The following is a 17,866-nucleotide window of genomic DNA, read 5'->3' on the forward strand; positions in this document are numbered from 1 at the left end:
ATTTATTAAAAAAAACAACTGTTCTATTGGAAGTATGCCCTTACATTTTACTAAGTTAACACATTTTGAAAGTTGCTTTGATAAACAAAAAGCTTATTCTTAAGAACTGTTCCTCCTTTAATCTTTATCTGAACATAAAAAAGTACATTTAATGTCTTAAATGGAAATATACAAGGAATATTACCTTCCATTTACATTTAAGTCTGTGACTCAAGCTAATGTTCTTCACTCCTCTCCACATTTGGTTTGTTGCCGGTCTCCAGGGATGACAAAGATGGCAAAGATGATAGATGAGCGACAGCAGGAGCTGACGCACCAGGAGCACCGCGTGATGTTGGTCAACTCCATGAACACAGTCAAAGAGCTGCTGCCCATCCTCATCTCAGGTATTCACACCCCCTTCACTCAATGCTTGTTGATTAAAAAAATTAAAATAAAGCAAATACAGTCTGTCAAGTGCATAATATTGGATTATTTATTCTGCGCTCTGTTTCATTTCCAGGTATCAAAATCTTTGTGACAACCAAGACGTCTGGCGGCCAGGGCGTGGAGGAGTCCTTGAAGAATCGTAACTTCACTTTTGAGAAGATGAGCGCTGAGATAAATGAGATCATCAGAGTGCTGCAGCTGACGTCCTGGGACGAGGATGCCTGGGCCAATAAGGTACTTACAATAACGTGCAGGCTTTTACATCTGTTTGTTAATGGCCTTCAAAGTCACATGCACACACTGTTATTATAAATATACACACGGACAACAGCCTGCTTTGATCTGCGAGCTGCACAGAATGTTTAGGTTTTGTTTGTATGTTTTTTTATGGATCAACTGAAAGCAGTGTTGCGTCATTTTATTTTTTGCTACCCACTGTGCCCTCACACACTCCCAGAATGCCTTTGGCAGGAAGCTGCAGACTGGAGAGAATATTAAGTGAAGTTATTCTCGTTTGCATTTTCTTCTCTTTTAACAAGGCATGCACTTTGTTTCATCAGGATGACCTTACTAAAAGGTTGACAGGTGTTAAACATGTTTGAAGCTTACATACAGTCATTAGATAAAGTAGGAACTTCCTCTGTGTCTCTTTGTAGCTTGGTAATCCTTTGGGCTCTGTCTTGCTCTCACTTTATCTTTACTGTCCCTACACTCTTCAAACGGCTCTTTCTCTGCCTCCTTTTCTCTTGTTTGACACTTTGTGTTGCTCTCAGTTGGTATGTCCAGTTCAACATTTGTATTTATGTGGTTCTTCCTTTCTTTTTACCGTTTCTTTCTCCCTTCACCCCCTGTAGAAGGTAAGGCTTGCCTCTCTCGCAGATTGGTTGTGCAGCAGCATGTCTGACAGATGTGTGTGCTGTCTTGTGCTTTGTGGTGTGCTTCTCAGTAGGTAGGATAGGTCAACTGTTGACGATGTATATGAGAGTTTATTAGCAGTGTGAATTTGTTGGACTGCTAATGAAACGGTGTTTACCGAAGAAGTCCTAAGCAGGTTGGAAGCTGAACAGTTCATCAATGCGGAATCGTCTCTTTGATCTGTTTTGCTTCATAACATTGTATCAACATCTGTGTGTGCTCCTCCTATGTGATTGAAACCTCACTTATGCATGTCCTCAACCTGTCTGATTATTGATTGACCTGAACCGTGCAGTATTGATTTGGGTGTCATTAATTTGAATTCTGTCCTCCGTACTTACATACAGCATTAGGAGGAGAGCACATAGGAGCACATTCTGTCATGTGAATGGCTCATTTGACCGTTATTATCCTAGAGAAATTCCCTTGATGGCTCATAATCCTACTTCTATGATCACTAACTTCACATAATCCCTATAATTTATGCCACACCTTGTCTATATTTTCCACCCTGTCTTAGATATAAACTGTAATGGATGTGTGTTTGCTTTTCAGTGCAATGATCCTAAATCAATGCCATGTTTCACATCACTTCCCAGCTTTCTCACTCACACAAACAAGTCCTCACATGCAGAACAGCAGCTGCACCAGTTCCAACAGTAAACTAATACACCCCCACGGCTCTGGTGACATCACTGCACACCTTAGTAGTAATTCCTGTTTCCTCCCTTCATCTGCTATGTGATTCAACATTCCCAATTGTTCAAATAAACCTGTGTGTTGCCCTCTTTTTAGATTATTGTGAGGGCTCAGACACATTTTGTTATAGATATTCTTCAAACTGACAGTGGCGGTGTGTTCTTAGTCTTATGATACATGATTTATAATGAAGGATAGCAACATGTGTTTTCTGATTCCTAGTATTTTACCATGGAGGGGAAAAAAAAGCTCCCTCATTCATCCGCTCCGGTCCCCTGCTTTGCTCTGTGTCCAACAGGACTCCGCTTTGTTTTGCAGACTTCGACAATGAGTGGACTCATTGTTGAGTCAGCCGCTATGGACAGATTGTTGTATTTCCATCCACTCTGATTGAGATACAATGGAGAGTCCTTTGGCTTTCATAACAATACACGCTCATTCTTGATGATGTGAAAGAATGACCAATATGGCATGCGCTACGTGGGTGTGCCTGACAGATGCTAGCGGTGCTGCACATCGACTTTGCTGTGTGTTGCTCTTTTAGTCATGATTAGTCATTCTTAAGGAACATAATTATATGACATCATATGTTAGCCTCATTCACACACTGTTAACAGGAAATTTGACATTAAAATAACATTCCAGTGCCTCTAATTATCATGATTTATAGAAAGAATATACATACCTGTATGACTAAGGGTATTGATCCACTCCTTTTTTTAGTTTTGCATTGATTCCCTTGAAGTCATTGATTTATTTTTGCCTTTTCAACCCAAAGGACACAGAGGCCATGAAGAGGGCTCTGGGGCTCATCGACTCAAAGTTGGGTCAAGCTAAGAATTGGCTGAGAGATCCAAACGCTCAACCAGGTAATAAACTTCCATGTCCTCAGACTGATTATCTGGTTGTATTTAGTTCTATTACTGATGTGTGGCTTGTTTTGTGCTTCTAGGGGACGCAGGTGAGCAGGCCATCCGCCAGATCCTTGATGAAGCCGGGAAAGTTGGTGAACTGTGTGCTGGGAAGGAACGCAGAGATATCCTGGAAAATGCCAAGACTCTGGGCCAGATGACTGACCAGGTGTCCGAGATGAGGGCCAGGTACACTATACATCCTAAAACACATTGGTTGTGTGTGTGTGTGTGTGTGTGTGTGTGTGTGTGTGTGTGTGTGTGTGTGTGTGTGTGTGTGTGTGTGTGTGTGTGTGTGTGTGTGTGTGTGTGTGTGTGTGTGTGTGTGTGTGTGTGTGTGTGTGTGTGTGTGTGTGTGTGTGTGTGTGTGTGTGTGTGTGTGTGTGTGTGTGTGTGTGTGTATAAAAAGCCTGTATTAATAATGCTCCTTTTGCCACAGTAGTTCCCTTTTACATCGTTAAAGGTTAGGGAGGCAGTAAGCATAATAGACAGGATTATAGTGTGTAGTAATGGAAGTGATATCCCTCTGATATGAGCCGATTGTCACCAGGGACCCTGAGTCCTGCTCGATTAAAAGCAGCTGTCTGGTATTTATCTATAATCTGCTTTAGGCCCTGGTTGAGTAACTCCTCTGAAAACTGAGAGATGCCTCTGAGCCTCGGCTCCTAATAGAGGCATTAAGTTAGGAAATGTAATTCTTCAACACGGAGACATAAAGCCTTTTAGGAAGTAAACGGATAAGTCTGCATGTGTGGTCCCAGGTGCCCCAGTTTATGGATCTGTGTGTTTTTCTTTGTCCATCCCAGAGGTCAGGGGGCGTCCCCGGCCGCCATGCAGAAGGCACAGCAGGTTTCCCAGGGGCTCGATGTGCTAACCGGCAAGGTGGAAAATGCTGCTCGCAAGCTGGAGGCCATGACTAACTCCAAGCAGGCCATCGCCAAAAGGATTGATGCTGCCCAGGTGAGCCATTAACCCCACTTGGCTTCCAAAACAACAGATTTAAACCTGGAGATGGAAGTAATTGATCCTATTTTTGTTTGCCCCTGCAGAGCTGGCTGGCAGACCCTAACGGCGGCCCAGAGGGAGAAGAGAACATCAGGGCCCTGCTTACTGAGGCCAAAAAGATTGCAGACATGTGTGAGGATCCCAAAGAAAGAGAGGACATCTTGCGCTCTATTGGAGAGATCGCTGCCATGACTGCCAAGCTGTCTGATCTCAGGAGACAGTAAGTTCCTGACTGATGGCGATATTGAGTCATTTTATCCTCTATTTGTATTTTCTTTGAGTCAGAATTTGACTGCCACTTTTTCCAATCCCCACGGGTCTGCTTTTACATACAGTTGTTTAAGTAATTACACCTAGGATTGGAAGTCATGGGGAATTTATGTTTTCATTGTAACTCTATTCTTTCTGTGAGACTACAAATTCCACACAACAGTTTTACAGGAACCATTATTATTCCATCTTGTACAATTGGTCTAGAGTATTATTTTTGGTTCAGCACCAGGAATTGTAAATGGCTCTAATTTTACTACATTTTCGGGTGGAGTCATTTAGATTTGGACTAAAGCAGCCATATCAAACCACTAGCTACTCGCTCTCTTACTAAAGATTGCTATTTACGGGCCTCATTTCAGCCATGTCTTTTGGAGAAAACACTCCACCTCAGACCTGTTGTATTCCTTTTAGGGGTAAAGGTGACACTCCTGAGGCCAGAGCTTTGGCTAAACAGATCGCAACAGCTCTGCAGAACCTGCAGTCGAAGACCAACAAAGCCGTGGCCAACAGCAGGCCTGCAAAGGCAGCTGTTCACTTGGAAGGAAAGATCGAGCAGGCACAGCGCTGGATTGACAATCCCACCATAGATGACAGCGGTGTGGGTGAGTCTGGCTCCCATCCTCCCCAACTTCCTCATCTTTCCATCTTTCTCCTTCACATTCCTTCCACTGCTCCTGTGGTTAGAAAAGCAGACCAGACACTTTGTGTACATGTCGCTTTCTACTGTCCTCAACATTCCACAACGCTCTCCTTACACTGTTATGTCGTTCGTTGGGTTTGGCTCCTCGTCCTCTCAAGCCTGAACAGCGTTTTGTTTGTTTACAATGGAGCTGTGGCCTCTCGGAGATTGATTGTTTCACACTATATAATTGAGGCAATGCTTACCTCAAAGGAACAACATGAAGTGACACAAAAGAAGCCATGGCTCTCATTCCCCCCTGGATTTTATAAAAACACTCAATATAGAAACTACCCAGCATTCAATGGGCTGATATTCAGAGGTGGCCAAGTTAAATGCTGGCTTTGAAAACACCTTGTACAGTTGCCATGTTCTGAAATATTATATAAAACAACAATTGATTGATCCCTCTTTGAAGCTCGATTCACAAATTTTAATTTATGTCAAAACAAACTTTGTGTGAATTCATATGACAATTTCATGATATTTGGTAGACTATTATTCAATTAATAAAAAACTGTTATAAATTGAAATCAACAATATATATTTATATCCTGATTTCCCTTAATAACACTATATTAATTAGCAGAAAGTCTTTTTATGTGATTCCTCATGTCTTTACGTTTCTTTATCCATGTGTTCAGGTCAGGCAGCCATCCGCGGGCTGGTGGCAGAGGGCCGCAGGCTGGCCAACGCTCTGCCGGGCCCCTACAGGCAGGAGCTGCTGGGTAAGTGTGAGCTGGTGGAGCAGCTCATGGCCCAGCTGGCTGACCTGGCTGCCCGTGGTGAAGGGGACTCTCCTCAGGCACGTGCTGTTGCTCAGCAGCTCCAGGAAGCTCTGAAAGTAAGATGGTTATTACTCACAGTTATTCTCATTCTGACCTGTAGCCTCATTGTGATAGATCATGGTTCAGACACAGAGACAGAGAGACGGCCCCCTCTGCTGGTTACCAGTGGTAGAAGACATTCAAAATTGCACATGTTCCAATAAGAACAAGTAGTATAACCACAATGGGACAATACTAACTAAACTTCTTTACTAAACTACTAAACTTCTGCTCAAGTGTCAAAAGCAAAAGTATATTAATATTACAAATCTGACAAAAGCAAAGATCTACAATTGTTTTCTCCATTCTTTCAGATTAGTTAAAAGCTGACAAGTTATAGTTGAAAAACTTCTCTAAAACTCCCAAAAATAATTTTTTCTGAATACATATATAGTTTCCTAAAAGTCTGCAATTTACAGAAAGCATATTTAAAGTTTTCGTTGTAAACACCTGAATGTAGGCTCCAAATCTGCATTAATAAATGTAATCTATATTAGAAAAAAATAAGTGATAGGAATAAAACCTCATAATCTGCTTTCATTCAGCACTTATAATAATAATAATAATAATAATAATAATAATAACAATAATAACAATAATAATAATGCATTTTATTTAAAGAGTCCTTTTCTAGAAACTCAAAGACACTTTACAGAGTAAAAATTCATAAAAACATAAATAAAACACAACCTTAATTACAGCTTAAAAGCAGTTCTGAAAACGTGTGTTTTGATTTGTGTTTACGAGGGTTTTGAAGCTCTATAAGAATGTGTGTATCTGAAAGATCAGCACTTTATTAGGTACTCCTGATCTTACCGTGAGTGCGTAACATCTGTTTGTCCTCCCCAAAGGACCTGAAAGGGAAGATGCAGGAAGCGATGACTCAGGAAGTGTCAGACATCTTCAGTGACACCACCACCCCCATCAAGTTACTGGCAGTGGCTGCCACCGCCCCTCTGGAGGCCCCCAACAGAGATGAGGTCAGCGCTTCCGTCACGCTGCGATCTCACTTTAGTGGTGTGACATTTATTTGCAGGGTGTACTATTATTCCCAGCTGTTCTTTTGGGTAATTGTTTTATTAATCATGTGTAGGTCTTTGATGAAAGGGCTGCCAACTTCCAGAACCACGCCAATAAGCTTGGCACCACAGCAGAGAAAGCTGCTGCTGTCGGCACTGCCAACAAAAGCACAGTGGAGGGAATCCAGGCTGCTGTCAAGTCAACAAGAGACTTAACACCACAAGTATGTGATGGTTTAGTGTTTATATCTGTTTATGTTTTCAGTCCACTCCTCTCCGCCCTCCACTCTGCTTCACCAGCCGCACAGCTTAAGTGTTTCTGGCTCCCTGAGCCAAGTCTTTAGCAGTCTGTCAATGGACTGACAATTAATGGCTGGGATTGTTTTTTAGGTGGTATCTGCAGCTCGTATTCTGCTGAGAAACCCCTGGCAACCAAGCTGCATATGAACATTTTGAAACCATGAAGAATCAGTGGATCGACAATGTGGAGAAAATGACAGGTGAGGAGCCATCAAGACTGATAGTAGGTGATTCCGTTTTGATACGGCGGTGTTATTCCCTATATCAACATGTTATCAATGTTCAGGTTTGGTGGATGAGGCCATCGATACCAAATCCTTGCTTGATGCCTCTGAGGACGCCATCAAGAAGGACCTGGAGAAGTGCCGTCTGGCCATGGCCAACCACCAGCCCCAGATGCTTGTCGCCGGCGCCACCAGCATTGCCCGCAGAGCCAACCGTATCCTCTTGGTGGCGAAGCGAGAGGTGGAGAACTCTGAAGATCCTAAATTCAGGGAGATGGTGAAGGCTGCGTCTGACGAACTGAGCCAGACAATTTCTCCTATGGTGATGGATGCTAAAGCAGTGGCTGGAAATATCCAGGATCCAAGTAAGTGGTTGTGCTAATATGTTTAAGTTAAATATTTTCTGTAAAAACTTCTGATTATTGATGAATGTGTTCTGTTGTGATTTCCAGATCTTCAGAAAGGTTTTCTGGACTCAGGTTATAAGATTCTTGGTGCTGTAGCAAAGGTCAGAGAGGCATTCCAGCCCCAGGAGCCAGACTTCCCACCACCTCCTCCTGAACTGGACCAGCTTAATGTAAATCCTCAGATAAGCAACACTTTTCATTTGGAAAAACATCCAAAGCTGCTTCGGTTTGCATGTTCAAAACCACATGTGTATCTAAACCGCTGAACTATATTTACTTTAACTTGCCTTGTAGCTTAACGATGAGGCAGCACCACCCAAACCTCCTCTTCCAGAGGGTGAGGTTCCTCCCCCCAGGCCTCCTCCCCCAGAGGAGAAAGATGAGGAGTTCCCAGAGCAGACTGGTGATATGGTGAACGAGCCCATGATGGTGGCTGCCAAGCAGCTCCACGATGAAGCTCGCAAATGGTCCAGCAAAGTAAGTCACAGTAATGTAAAGACAGTCAGGGGCTTTCCCGTAGGAATCCTCCACCTTCAGATTGATCACGCTCCTGTGGTACTTCATAGGGAAACGACATCATTGGTGCTGCAAAACGAATGGCCTTGCTCATGGCTGAAATGTCTCGTCTGGTGCGTGGAGGCAGCGGAAACAAGCGCGCCCTCATCCAGTGCGCCAAGGACATCGCTAAGGCTTCTGATGAAGTTACACGGCTGGCCAAAGAGGTGGCCAAGCAGTGTACTGACAAGCGAATCCGGACCAACCTGCTCCAGGTCAGTTCACTCAGCTTCAGAGGGTCTGTAGGGCTTATCAGTAGTTTGCAGTGGATTGTCACTTTAAAATGACTAGAGTTTTTTCTATTTTTTGACCTTGTCTGACTTTCTGACCTCTTTTCCAGGTGTGTGAGCGCATTCCCACCATCAGCACTCAGCTCAAAATCCTCTCCACAGTCAAGGCCACCATGTTGGGTCGTACCAACATCAGTGAAGAGGAGTCAGAGCAGGTAAGCAGATCCTTTTCAGTGAATGGGTCCAATACCAAGACTCATTATGTTTTTATATTTTCAAAAAGATCATTTCAGTCCCCCTCATCAATGGAGCTCTGTAATTCCTTCTTCCGCAGGCTACTGAGATGTTGGTCCACAATGCTCAGAACCTGATGCAGTCTGTGAAGGAGACAGTCAGGGAGGCAGAGGCAGCTTCCATTAAGATCCGGACGGACGCAGGTTTCACCCTTCACTGGATCAGAAAGACCCCCTGGTACCAGTAAGAGATAGGCCCCAGTTCCTCCGGTTATTGTTGGTTCTATCTAGCGGTCCAGGAGGACATTGAATGTACAGATATATTCTTTATCAGAGCTATGATATCGGTGCCCGTCACACTAAGGAGGGTGATCCTTCTCTGCTAGTCCCATGTCCTGTCTGTAACAGTTGCTGTTCTGGTAGAATGTAAACAATGGGACTATAAGTGTGAGTTATGGGTTAGATTCGTACTGGGAAAGTGTGTAAACAAATGTGTTTTAAAGCTTATTTTGACAAATCCCAGGAATATATACTGTATGTTTTGATTAGAGGTCTGATTACATATAATGCAAGGTTGGTTGTTGGCCTCTTGTAAACACAAACCGTAAGTTAAAATTGAAAAACTGCATTTTCTCAAGAGACATTTTTATATCTTTGTACTGATACTTTAACCTTTACTATCATTTATTCATCTTTGCTATGATAAGCACATGAACTTGAGGAGTTTTTAGAAGTACAGTATAGGTAGCTGCTCAGCTCACGCAAAATGTATACATTAGAATTATGCCTGTTTACACTATTCTATATGATCACAAGTGAAAGTGAACACTGTTCATTGTTTTACATATTATAAAGCAAATGAAGCATTCTTTATTTTCTTAAGAGTTCTGCCAAAGACTTTCTGCCATGATCTTTGAAAGTAAAGTTGCCTTTTTTTGGTCAGCAATACATATTTAGTTACTTAAAGAAGTAACTTGTCTGTCAACAGAAAGTAAAGATAAAAGGTGCTTGCATTCGACTTAATCAACTCTTTCTAAATATGTGTAATGTTTTGCGTGTTGCGATGAAATTTCACGTAAGAAACAGGCTTGTGCTACAGTATGAAGTCTCATAGCCACACATTATTACTCTAATTTACACAGCAAGCTAACAAAGCTTCCTTCCAGGGACTCATCTTGCCTGCTAGCTTTTCTTATCACTGCACACAGCTTGTCTCATGTGTCCTTGTTGTGCACAATCCTTTTTGTTGTGATATATGAATCGCACACTTCTCCTATGTAAATGACCAGAGGTTAAAGAGGGAGCAGTGTGATCTGCAGCTGTTGAAATGTTATGCTATCACATTTGTCTGAACACACTAAACATAACTGGCCACTATTTCTGGCAACCGTAGGTGATATTCTGAATACCTGAAGACTGTTAGAGTGAATGTGTCTTTTTAAGTATCTACTACCAACTGATGTGCCTTGCAAAATAAACTTGATCTGCAACTGGTACTGTTTTGTTTTACAGATGTTTTGTATCATTTGTATGAGGTGTGATGGTGTTGATTTGTTCAAAACACTTGTTGTACATGATTCTTCTATAAGGTTTCCCCGCTTCATGACTTTTACTAAATGTCAAATTATGCTCTATGCAAACCCAGAGAATGTTTGTTCACAATTATGCAACTTGGTTGGGGTTTAAATGGGCCTGAACAACATTTTGCTGAGGCATTGTTCACTATTTTGTAATAAAGCATTTTATAGCACTTTGAGGTGTGTTTGTTCTATAATTTATAGTCTTCCTTCATGCTTTATGTGAATGTCATGGTGAGCTTTTTTAGGATTGAAAATATCAACATGCAGAAATCTGCTAAGAGGTTGAATACTGCTTCTAAACATGTTAAGTATGATTTATAAAAAGCAATCATATATATTATAGTGTATATATGTTATGCCACTGTTACAACAAAGATCAGCCTGAAGGTATTATGCAGATGTTGAACTGAGCAGTCTGAATTATGTGAAGGCTCAGCCTGTTCTGAATTTTGCCTATTAGACTCAGGTACTTTCTCAATTTTCTCAAATTATCAGTAATCCCACAGTCAAATAAACTTAAATGTTCCTGCTTTTGCATTACCAGTGGCTGAATTGTCCCACTAAGGGACCCTGGGACATAAAGAAGTTCCTGCGGTCTCTACTGACCCTTTGTTCTTTTCATTACATCCTGTCACTGTCCAAAAGGCCCGCTCAACATTGTACAGTTTACACAGCCAACTACCAAAGGCAGCAGAATTATATTTGGACTGGATCACCAGAAACCAACTGATTGTCCTCTAATTTCATTTTACATGCCTCTAGGTGTGTCTTTTGCATGGCCCTAATGTCAATATAAACTAAATAAAATGGTGGTAAAACTAACAAAACAGTTTTATGCAAATGCAGAAGTTTTAGATTGCTGAAAGAATCCTAAACTCCCTTAAAAGCAAGTAACCTTCTTGTCCAGTGTACTAAAACAATGATGCATTGATTTGAAGTCATACCTGTACATGAAAGGAAAGCTTTTGACAGCAGAACTTCAACACAACCATAATCCAATAAAAAGAGTAGTGTTCCTTTTGTTTGCGTAGTATATATGATTGTCTGTCGAATATTCAACAGAAAAACTAACTTTACGATGATAGCTGTACTGTTACTCAACTAAGACAGTATTTTAGGATACAAATCTTTTGATTAACTAGGCTACAGTTTTGCATCAATGTCTGCTAAATAATGTAAAGTACTATGCTAATATAATTCCTCTTCCACTCCTCTTTCTTCCACATTAAACATGATTTGTCTCCTGTGAGAAATGTGCAGACTGGAGTTGAACCTTATCCAGTTAACACAGGTCAAAGTAATCAACGCGATAACTACGTGGTGTTATCCTCTTTATGTTAGCAAATGCACATTGGCTCAGCTAGGAGAAAGTGACTAGCTAAAACTGACCCTTTCCTTAAAATTATAATTCATTTTCTCTCTGGGTTGCATGCTGTTCACCAATTTATTCATTTGCGGTGAAGGAGGAAGCTGCAGCCTCACTCCTCTAACCCCGCAGACCGCACCGGCTTCCCGGGCTCTGCAGCGTCAACACAGCCGTCGTTGATTTAGAAAAATAAATCTTACGAAGAACCAAACATGTCGAAAACAGAGAAAGAAACAGCGTTAAGGTAATACACGACAGTATTTGTGATGTTTGACGGGTGGCTCTCTGCAAAGTTAGCTGCTGTTGCTAGCTCTTAATTCATGCTAACGTCTCTGGTGTTGTGGTAAATGTCAGCCTGAGGTGCAGGGTGAAAAGGGGCCTAAGCAGTCGGAACCTTTGAACGTTACATCAACCTTAATGAGGTGATACCGCAGTTAGCATTTAACACATATTGTTCGATCATAACGATGCTAACTGAAGCTAGCAGGAGAGGCTGGGTTCATCACATGATGAGTCAATAATGTAGCCTATTCAATTTACAATCCTTACAAAAAAAAAGAGGAAAAATGTTAAGGTTAAGTTAAAAATCGTCCTATTGGTGTGAAAACATTGCTTTTATTGTTAAGGCGTTAGAAAAAAATCATGATAGAATAAGTGAATGGCACTGTCAGTGAAGGGGAAGGCATTTCAATCTTAATTTACATTAAAAATGAAAGTTTTAAGCTACTTAAATACATAAAAAACGCACAGCAGTAGCAGCACACCATGAAAAAAAGAAGACACAACTGTATAAACAAATAATAAAGAAAAATATGAAGTATAAAGAATAGACATTTAAGGTGTTTCTTTATACTTTAAATCAAACCATTAGGCCAGCGCTTCAGTGTTTTGTCATTATGTGTGTTTCATCATCCGAAATGAAGCATACTAGCATACCATTACAGTGCTGGCAGGCAGCTAGTGTCTTGTTGTCATTTTGCATAATGTGAATTTAATAGTGTGGCATTCACGTGACTTAAGGAAACGTTCTTCTTAAGTTAATAGTCTGCACTTACTTTAATATTCTGACAAAATATGTAGTGCATACAGTACAAGAACAAGACAGTTATGACTGCAATAAATGTTTAACGATAATAAATAAATAAAAGCGATTATTTACATACTTAAATGGCTCTTGGCTAAGGTAATGCATTATTCTCAATTGTATTTTTAAATATAAAATTATTACTGGCTGAACTTCATGTTTCTCCTCCAGTTTCCAGATCCTAATATTGTTTATGCTGGGTGCACAATCAATGCGATGTGGCCCTGTTACCTCTTATTCAATTGCTTTAATAGGACAGAGCCTGAGCTAAAGTTATCTTTTTAGCTTTGTTTGCATTCTAGTTTTGGGGTTTGCGTTTCATGTCTCAAACAGACTTGTAAAGCACATTAGTTTGGTAACGTCAGCAGGTTAAAGGCCATATTGTTCAACAAAAAACAAGAACTTCAACTTAGGCAAGCAGTTGGAGGCTGGAATTGGAGTAATATGATCCATCTTGTTTGATCTTTTCACCTTTTATTTCCACTTTTAATCTTTATTGTAGGCTAACATCCCAATGCCATCACTAAGTGCTTATTTTTGCTTTAGTTAAGTTAACAGAAGAGGGGGACAGTTGGTCTCTAACAGCAACAACCAATAAGGCAATTGCACAAAATAGCCCAAGAAGATGACTTTGTATTGATAGATGTAAATAAAGCACACATGAGGGTCATCAAGTGATTTGTACTACCAACAACACACTACTCTAAATGCTTAAATAATCATCATTAAAATAACTCAAACTTTAATGATACAAATATATTCCTTTATATGTAAGAACTAGAATTAGCTTGTGCTGCCAAGTTTCCTATAGAGCCTAATTAGATCTTACTTATTATTTTGCAGACAGACATGCAATTAAGGTTTAGAGCTTGTTATTACTCCCATTTTAAATATAGAAGAGCAACACAATGTTTATATAATGTTTGTGTGTAGCCAAACACTTATCTTGAATGGTTAAACAATTACAGATTAGTCCTTCTTAAGTGAATATATCTTATTTTTATTATACTTTCTGACTTGCTTAGTGTTAAACATAGGGTCCATTTCTTTTCCCATTGGGCTCAAACGCAACACAGAAAGCTTTCAATCATTGGAACAATGTGTAGCCAATCAGATGGCTCGATGAGACTAAAGTCCTCCCACATCTTCCACCAACCAGTCAGTGTAGGCAAAAGTGCTGCTGCAGTTCCTGTACTCAAAAGGCACATTGCTTTGACAGAGGGAAGAAAGCGTTTGAGTTTTTATTCATCAGGTTAGGTGCTGAGTTTTTCTGACATAATGCCAACTCCAAGGTAAGATCAAAATGACAATTTCCTCCAGTGTTTCCGCAGGTAACAATTTTGCATTGAGGATTGTCTTGTCTGAAATTATCTCACAGCACGGCCAGACTTTCAATAGTTTGATTTAAAATCCCACCAATAAAGAGACGCTTCTTTTGCCACTATTAAAATCCAATGGCTTGAGTGAGTGAATTACATAAAAGCCAACATGCTGCAAAATATTCTGTGTAAACCAGACATCATTATTTGTATCTTAATGAAAGTAAGGTAAACTGGTGTGAAGAGTGAGAAGAATTTGACTTCTATGAAATCTTGAAGCAGAAAAAAATGAAATAGTCACATGGGAAAGTGCTATTGAAAACAATTCGATGTAATACTGTTTTTCCTGCTTTTATACACAGTCGAGTGGAAGCATGCACCATGAATAAACGGCAAATGAGCTACACATGTGTGCACATGGATCCATTGACACATCAGTTGCTCAGAAAATGATAATGACATGATGATAAATCTTTTCGATGTTCATAAGTTCCTGCGTTTCATTAGACTAATCTGGTCAACTACTAGGGGTGAAAATTAAGCAACAATTGTCAGTTTTACATCTCTCCTTGTAAGCAAAGTAGTGATATCTCCCAAACTCAATAAAAAATCACTTATTTGTCTGTTATGAGGTCGTTAGTTTGCAATTGTACATATTTCTTTGGATTTATTTACTCCTCATGTTAACTGTAGAGAGACGGTCCAGTAACAGAGCCGAATCACAGGTTCTTCCCTCATCAAAGTTTCAGTGACTCAATTCAACAAATTGGAAACAGATGTTTTTTTGATTTACAATGAATGTTTTTGTCCTCAGCTTGCGAGTGGGAGCCTACATAATACAATACATTTTTGTCCCCCCACAGTGAAAACACACTCTTTGGGATGGGAAATCCCTTGCTGGACATTTCAGCCGTTGTGGACAAAGATTTCCTTGACAAGTAAGCTTAAACAACATATTTTATTCACTGTTTTTTTAAATATTTCGGTTGTTTCGGACCAAAATGCACTGACATATTTTCCTATTCTCGATTAAAGGTTTGGACTCAAGCTTAATGACCAGATCCTCGCTGAAGAACACCACAAAGCCCTGTGAGTCTTTGCTTCCCTAGAACACCACATGGCTAAGTAGTGTAACGCAAAGTGTTAAAATGACATGGAACCAAATAAGGGTTAGACCGGTCATTCATACCCTCACTACTACCATCTTGACACTAAGCCACACTCAAAATAGCCAAGTTATAAATCAACACCCTGTTTTTGGAAGCCTGAGAACTTGACACACCCACACATTTTTCTCATTCTGAATTTGAGCCAAACCATACGAAGATTCCTCTGAATTTACTACGCTTTGGGCTAAATAGTAGTTCTACATCATTTTTCTTTTTTTAGTACAAGCTCAAACGCATGTCATCGCTTTTACACAAAATGAATATATTGTAATTTATACCAAGCAGGGTTTTGCTGAGCATGCAAGCCCCCTTCTCCAGACCCTCCCTCCTTCACACTGCTAGCGGATGCATCAGTAATATTATAGCCTTCCTTGAAAGTGTGGTTGCGTGTCCCTGAACATAGCACTCCACTCTTTTGAAATGCACCTAAAGGTAAACAAAGATTATAAACAACAGAGACCACAATTTAAAAAAAAGTCAACTTTATTTACTGAATGACCGCTTCCTTGTCTTTGATGTGCAGATGGTGTCTTTCAAGGAATTTGCTTGTGTTAATTTTAGGGCAGACGTCAAAAGTTCACCATCTGTACGTAAGATGATAGTGAGAGGCAGGTGTTGAAATCAAGTTTCAAGGAATAAACACTTTTTACATGCATAAGTAAATCAAATATTCATTATTTGGGATAAGTTCGACGTTGTTAAGCGTTCACCTTTATGAAATTGCGAAATGAAGTTGTTTATTAATTCTGATTTAATGTTTAATACTTGCCTTGGTAGCAAAATAATCTGGACTAACTGAAAAAGTTTTACACTGCATTCGCAGCAATGGTGTATTAATTTTTTTGAATTGTAGGCTTTGGCCTCGGGTATTAAGGATTTGTATGTTGCATATTCTAGACTAAACTGAAATGATTTGATAGGGATCATCTTTATATCAGGACGATGGTCATCTATTTTTCAAGTCAAAAAAGTAATATACAAAAAAACCCTTTTGTTTATCCCAATTCTGAAGAAAATAACAATCGAATATTTTAAAGAAACTCACTTGTTTTTGTTTTGCTTTCTACCTGTGGTCCAACTTTCCAAGAGACTTCATTGTAAGTGTTTCAGTTAACAGGCAAGACAAATATTAAGGCAGAAAAACCTTTTTGGTGATACGATATTGTTTGAGTGAATATTTAATTTAATTTCTTCCCTTTTTGAAACATAGCTTTTAGTCAAAGTCTGTGTTTAGGCCTTTAATAGCCCATCGCTCTTTAGAGAAGTACACTCACACTCACACTCAGGCTCATTCACACCTCCATGCTGCTCAGTACAACCACCGTCTTATCTGTTGGATGTAAGATAACCACATAACTATTATTTGCCAGCCCCCGAGCAGCTCCACTTGGCAGTTTGGTATCTTTCTCAAGGGCACCTCTGCAGTGGTAAAGTGTAGAGAGGGCAAAGTGTAGAGAGGGCAAAGTGTAGAGAGGGCAAAGTGTAGGGCAAAGTGTAGAGAGGGCAAGGTGTAGAGAGGGCAAGGTGTAGAGAGGGCAAGGTGTAGAGAGGGCAAGGTGTAGAGAGGGCAAGGTGTAGAGAGGGCAAAGTGTAGAGAGGGCAAGGTGTAGAGAGGGCAAGGTGTAGAGAGGGCAAAGTGTAGAGAGGGCAAAGTGTCGATCTTTCACTTTCTTAAATCACATTTTTCCTGCTGGACTCAGGATAAACCAGACATATTTGCTATTTGATCCAGCACCTGCTAAAGAGTTTTTCTATGGGCATACCCAATTTATTTTTTGGCCCGGACACTCGTATCATCGGGACCATTAATTTGATATTAGTTAGCACAGAGGGAAAGGGTCTCAACTTTAAGGGTACAGCAGTTAGTATCCAGAATACTAACAGGGATACATCTTTTGTTCTACAATTGTATATAATGTGTACTGTAATGTCTTCAAGCTGTCAAATCCAATTATGAACGCCTTGGCTTAAACATCTGTCAGAGAAGTAATGTTTGTTTTTCCGTATGTGTAGGAGCAGAATGGTTTTTGAAGAAAGTCTGGTGAAAATGGGTGTTTATTCATGAACAACGTATGTGTAACTCAAATGAAAAAACCTGGCACACTTCTTTCATTATGTGTCGCTGCTTGTACTTTGATCCAGCTGCATATTTAACATCTGTTAACTACATTCTTTGTGGTTAACTTGTGCAGCCTTGGTCCGGGTTTCTTCTTAGTTATTTCTAGATTTATGACTTATAATTTCAGGAAAAACAATGTTGAACAATTCCTTAGAAGGTAAAACATATGTCATGAAATGAGTGCACAGTGCAGTAAAAATAAAACCATAAAGCACCTGAGCAATTCATGAACAATAAAAAAGGCACATCAGTACATTAGATCGTCTGTACATTTACCTTGTCAGGTCTTGTTACTTGACAAAGGGACTCATGTGACCTTGGGGGGCTTCAGCAGCAGCAGCAGCAGCACAAATTAGCATCATCAGCACTGTTGTTCTCCTCCGGCACAAAGGCAGCCGTGTTATCTTTAGCCCCACAGACACCGTTCCCTCCACATTCTGCACAAGGTCAGGGCAGGATTAACATGCGGCTTTGGTGGTTTATTCCCAGTACAATGCATTTCAATGCATGTCCCCTCCAATAC

The 17,866-nt window shown here is 40.3% G+C and overlaps 2 protein-coding genes across 3 annotated transcripts in view; both read left to right on the forward strand.

Moving 5' to 3' along the window:
* The window catches only part of LOC134870634 (vinculin-like), a 24,249-nt gene extending 13,787 nt beyond the window's left edge, over nucleotides 1-10,462 (forward strand). Inside the window, 18 exon segments of the mRNA XM_063892898.1 lie at nucleotides 264-386; nucleotides 503-663; nucleotides 2,822-2,912; nucleotides 2,996-3,143; nucleotides 3,761-3,914; nucleotides 4,004-4,179; nucleotides 4,644-4,834; nucleotides 5,556-5,755; nucleotides 6,590-6,718; nucleotides 6,832-6,981; nucleotides 7,148-7,180; nucleotides 7,182-7,257; nucleotides 7,344-7,646; nucleotides 7,734-7,858; nucleotides 7,983-8,165; nucleotides 8,255-8,458; nucleotides 8,584-8,688; nucleotides 8,808-10,462. Of these exon segments, the coding sequence (XP_063748968.1) occupies nucleotides 264-386; nucleotides 503-663; nucleotides 2,822-2,912; nucleotides 2,996-3,143; nucleotides 3,761-3,914; nucleotides 4,004-4,179; nucleotides 4,644-4,834; nucleotides 5,556-5,755; nucleotides 6,590-6,718; nucleotides 6,832-6,981; nucleotides 7,148-7,180; nucleotides 7,182-7,257; nucleotides 7,344-7,646; nucleotides 7,734-7,858; nucleotides 7,983-8,165; nucleotides 8,255-8,458; nucleotides 8,584-8,688; nucleotides 8,808-8,954 (2,699 nt within the window). The 3' untranslated portion in view covers nucleotides 8,955-10,462.
* Nucleotides 10,463-11,653: 1,191 nt separating this feature from the next.
* adkb (adenosine kinase b) overlaps nucleotides 11,654-17,866 on the forward strand; it is a 94,861-nt gene continuing 88,648 nt past the window's right edge. The window contains exons 1-3 of one of the 2 annotated variants that reach the window (XM_063892596.1): nucleotides 11,654-11,896; nucleotides 14,919-14,993; nucleotides 15,091-15,144. In XM_063892596.1, coding sequence (XP_063748666.1) covers nucleotides 11,865-11,896; nucleotides 14,919-14,993; nucleotides 15,091-15,144 — 161 coding nt within the window. In that variant the 5' untranslated portion in view covers nucleotides 11,654-11,864. Of the gene's footprint in view, nucleotides 11,897-13,901; nucleotides 14,029-14,918; nucleotides 14,994-15,090; nucleotides 15,145-17,866 lie in introns of those variants that run through there. The other variant, XM_063892597.1, reaches the window with a different exon arrangement.

Source organism: Eleginops maclovinus, chromosome 10 (genome assembly GCF_036324505.1).
Source record: "Eleginops maclovinus isolate JMC-PN-2008 ecotype Puerto Natales chromosome 10, JC_Emac_rtc_rv5, whole genome shotgun sequence".
NCBI lineage: Eukaryota > Metazoa > Chordata > Actinopteri > Perciformes > Eleginopidae > Eleginops > Eleginops maclovinus.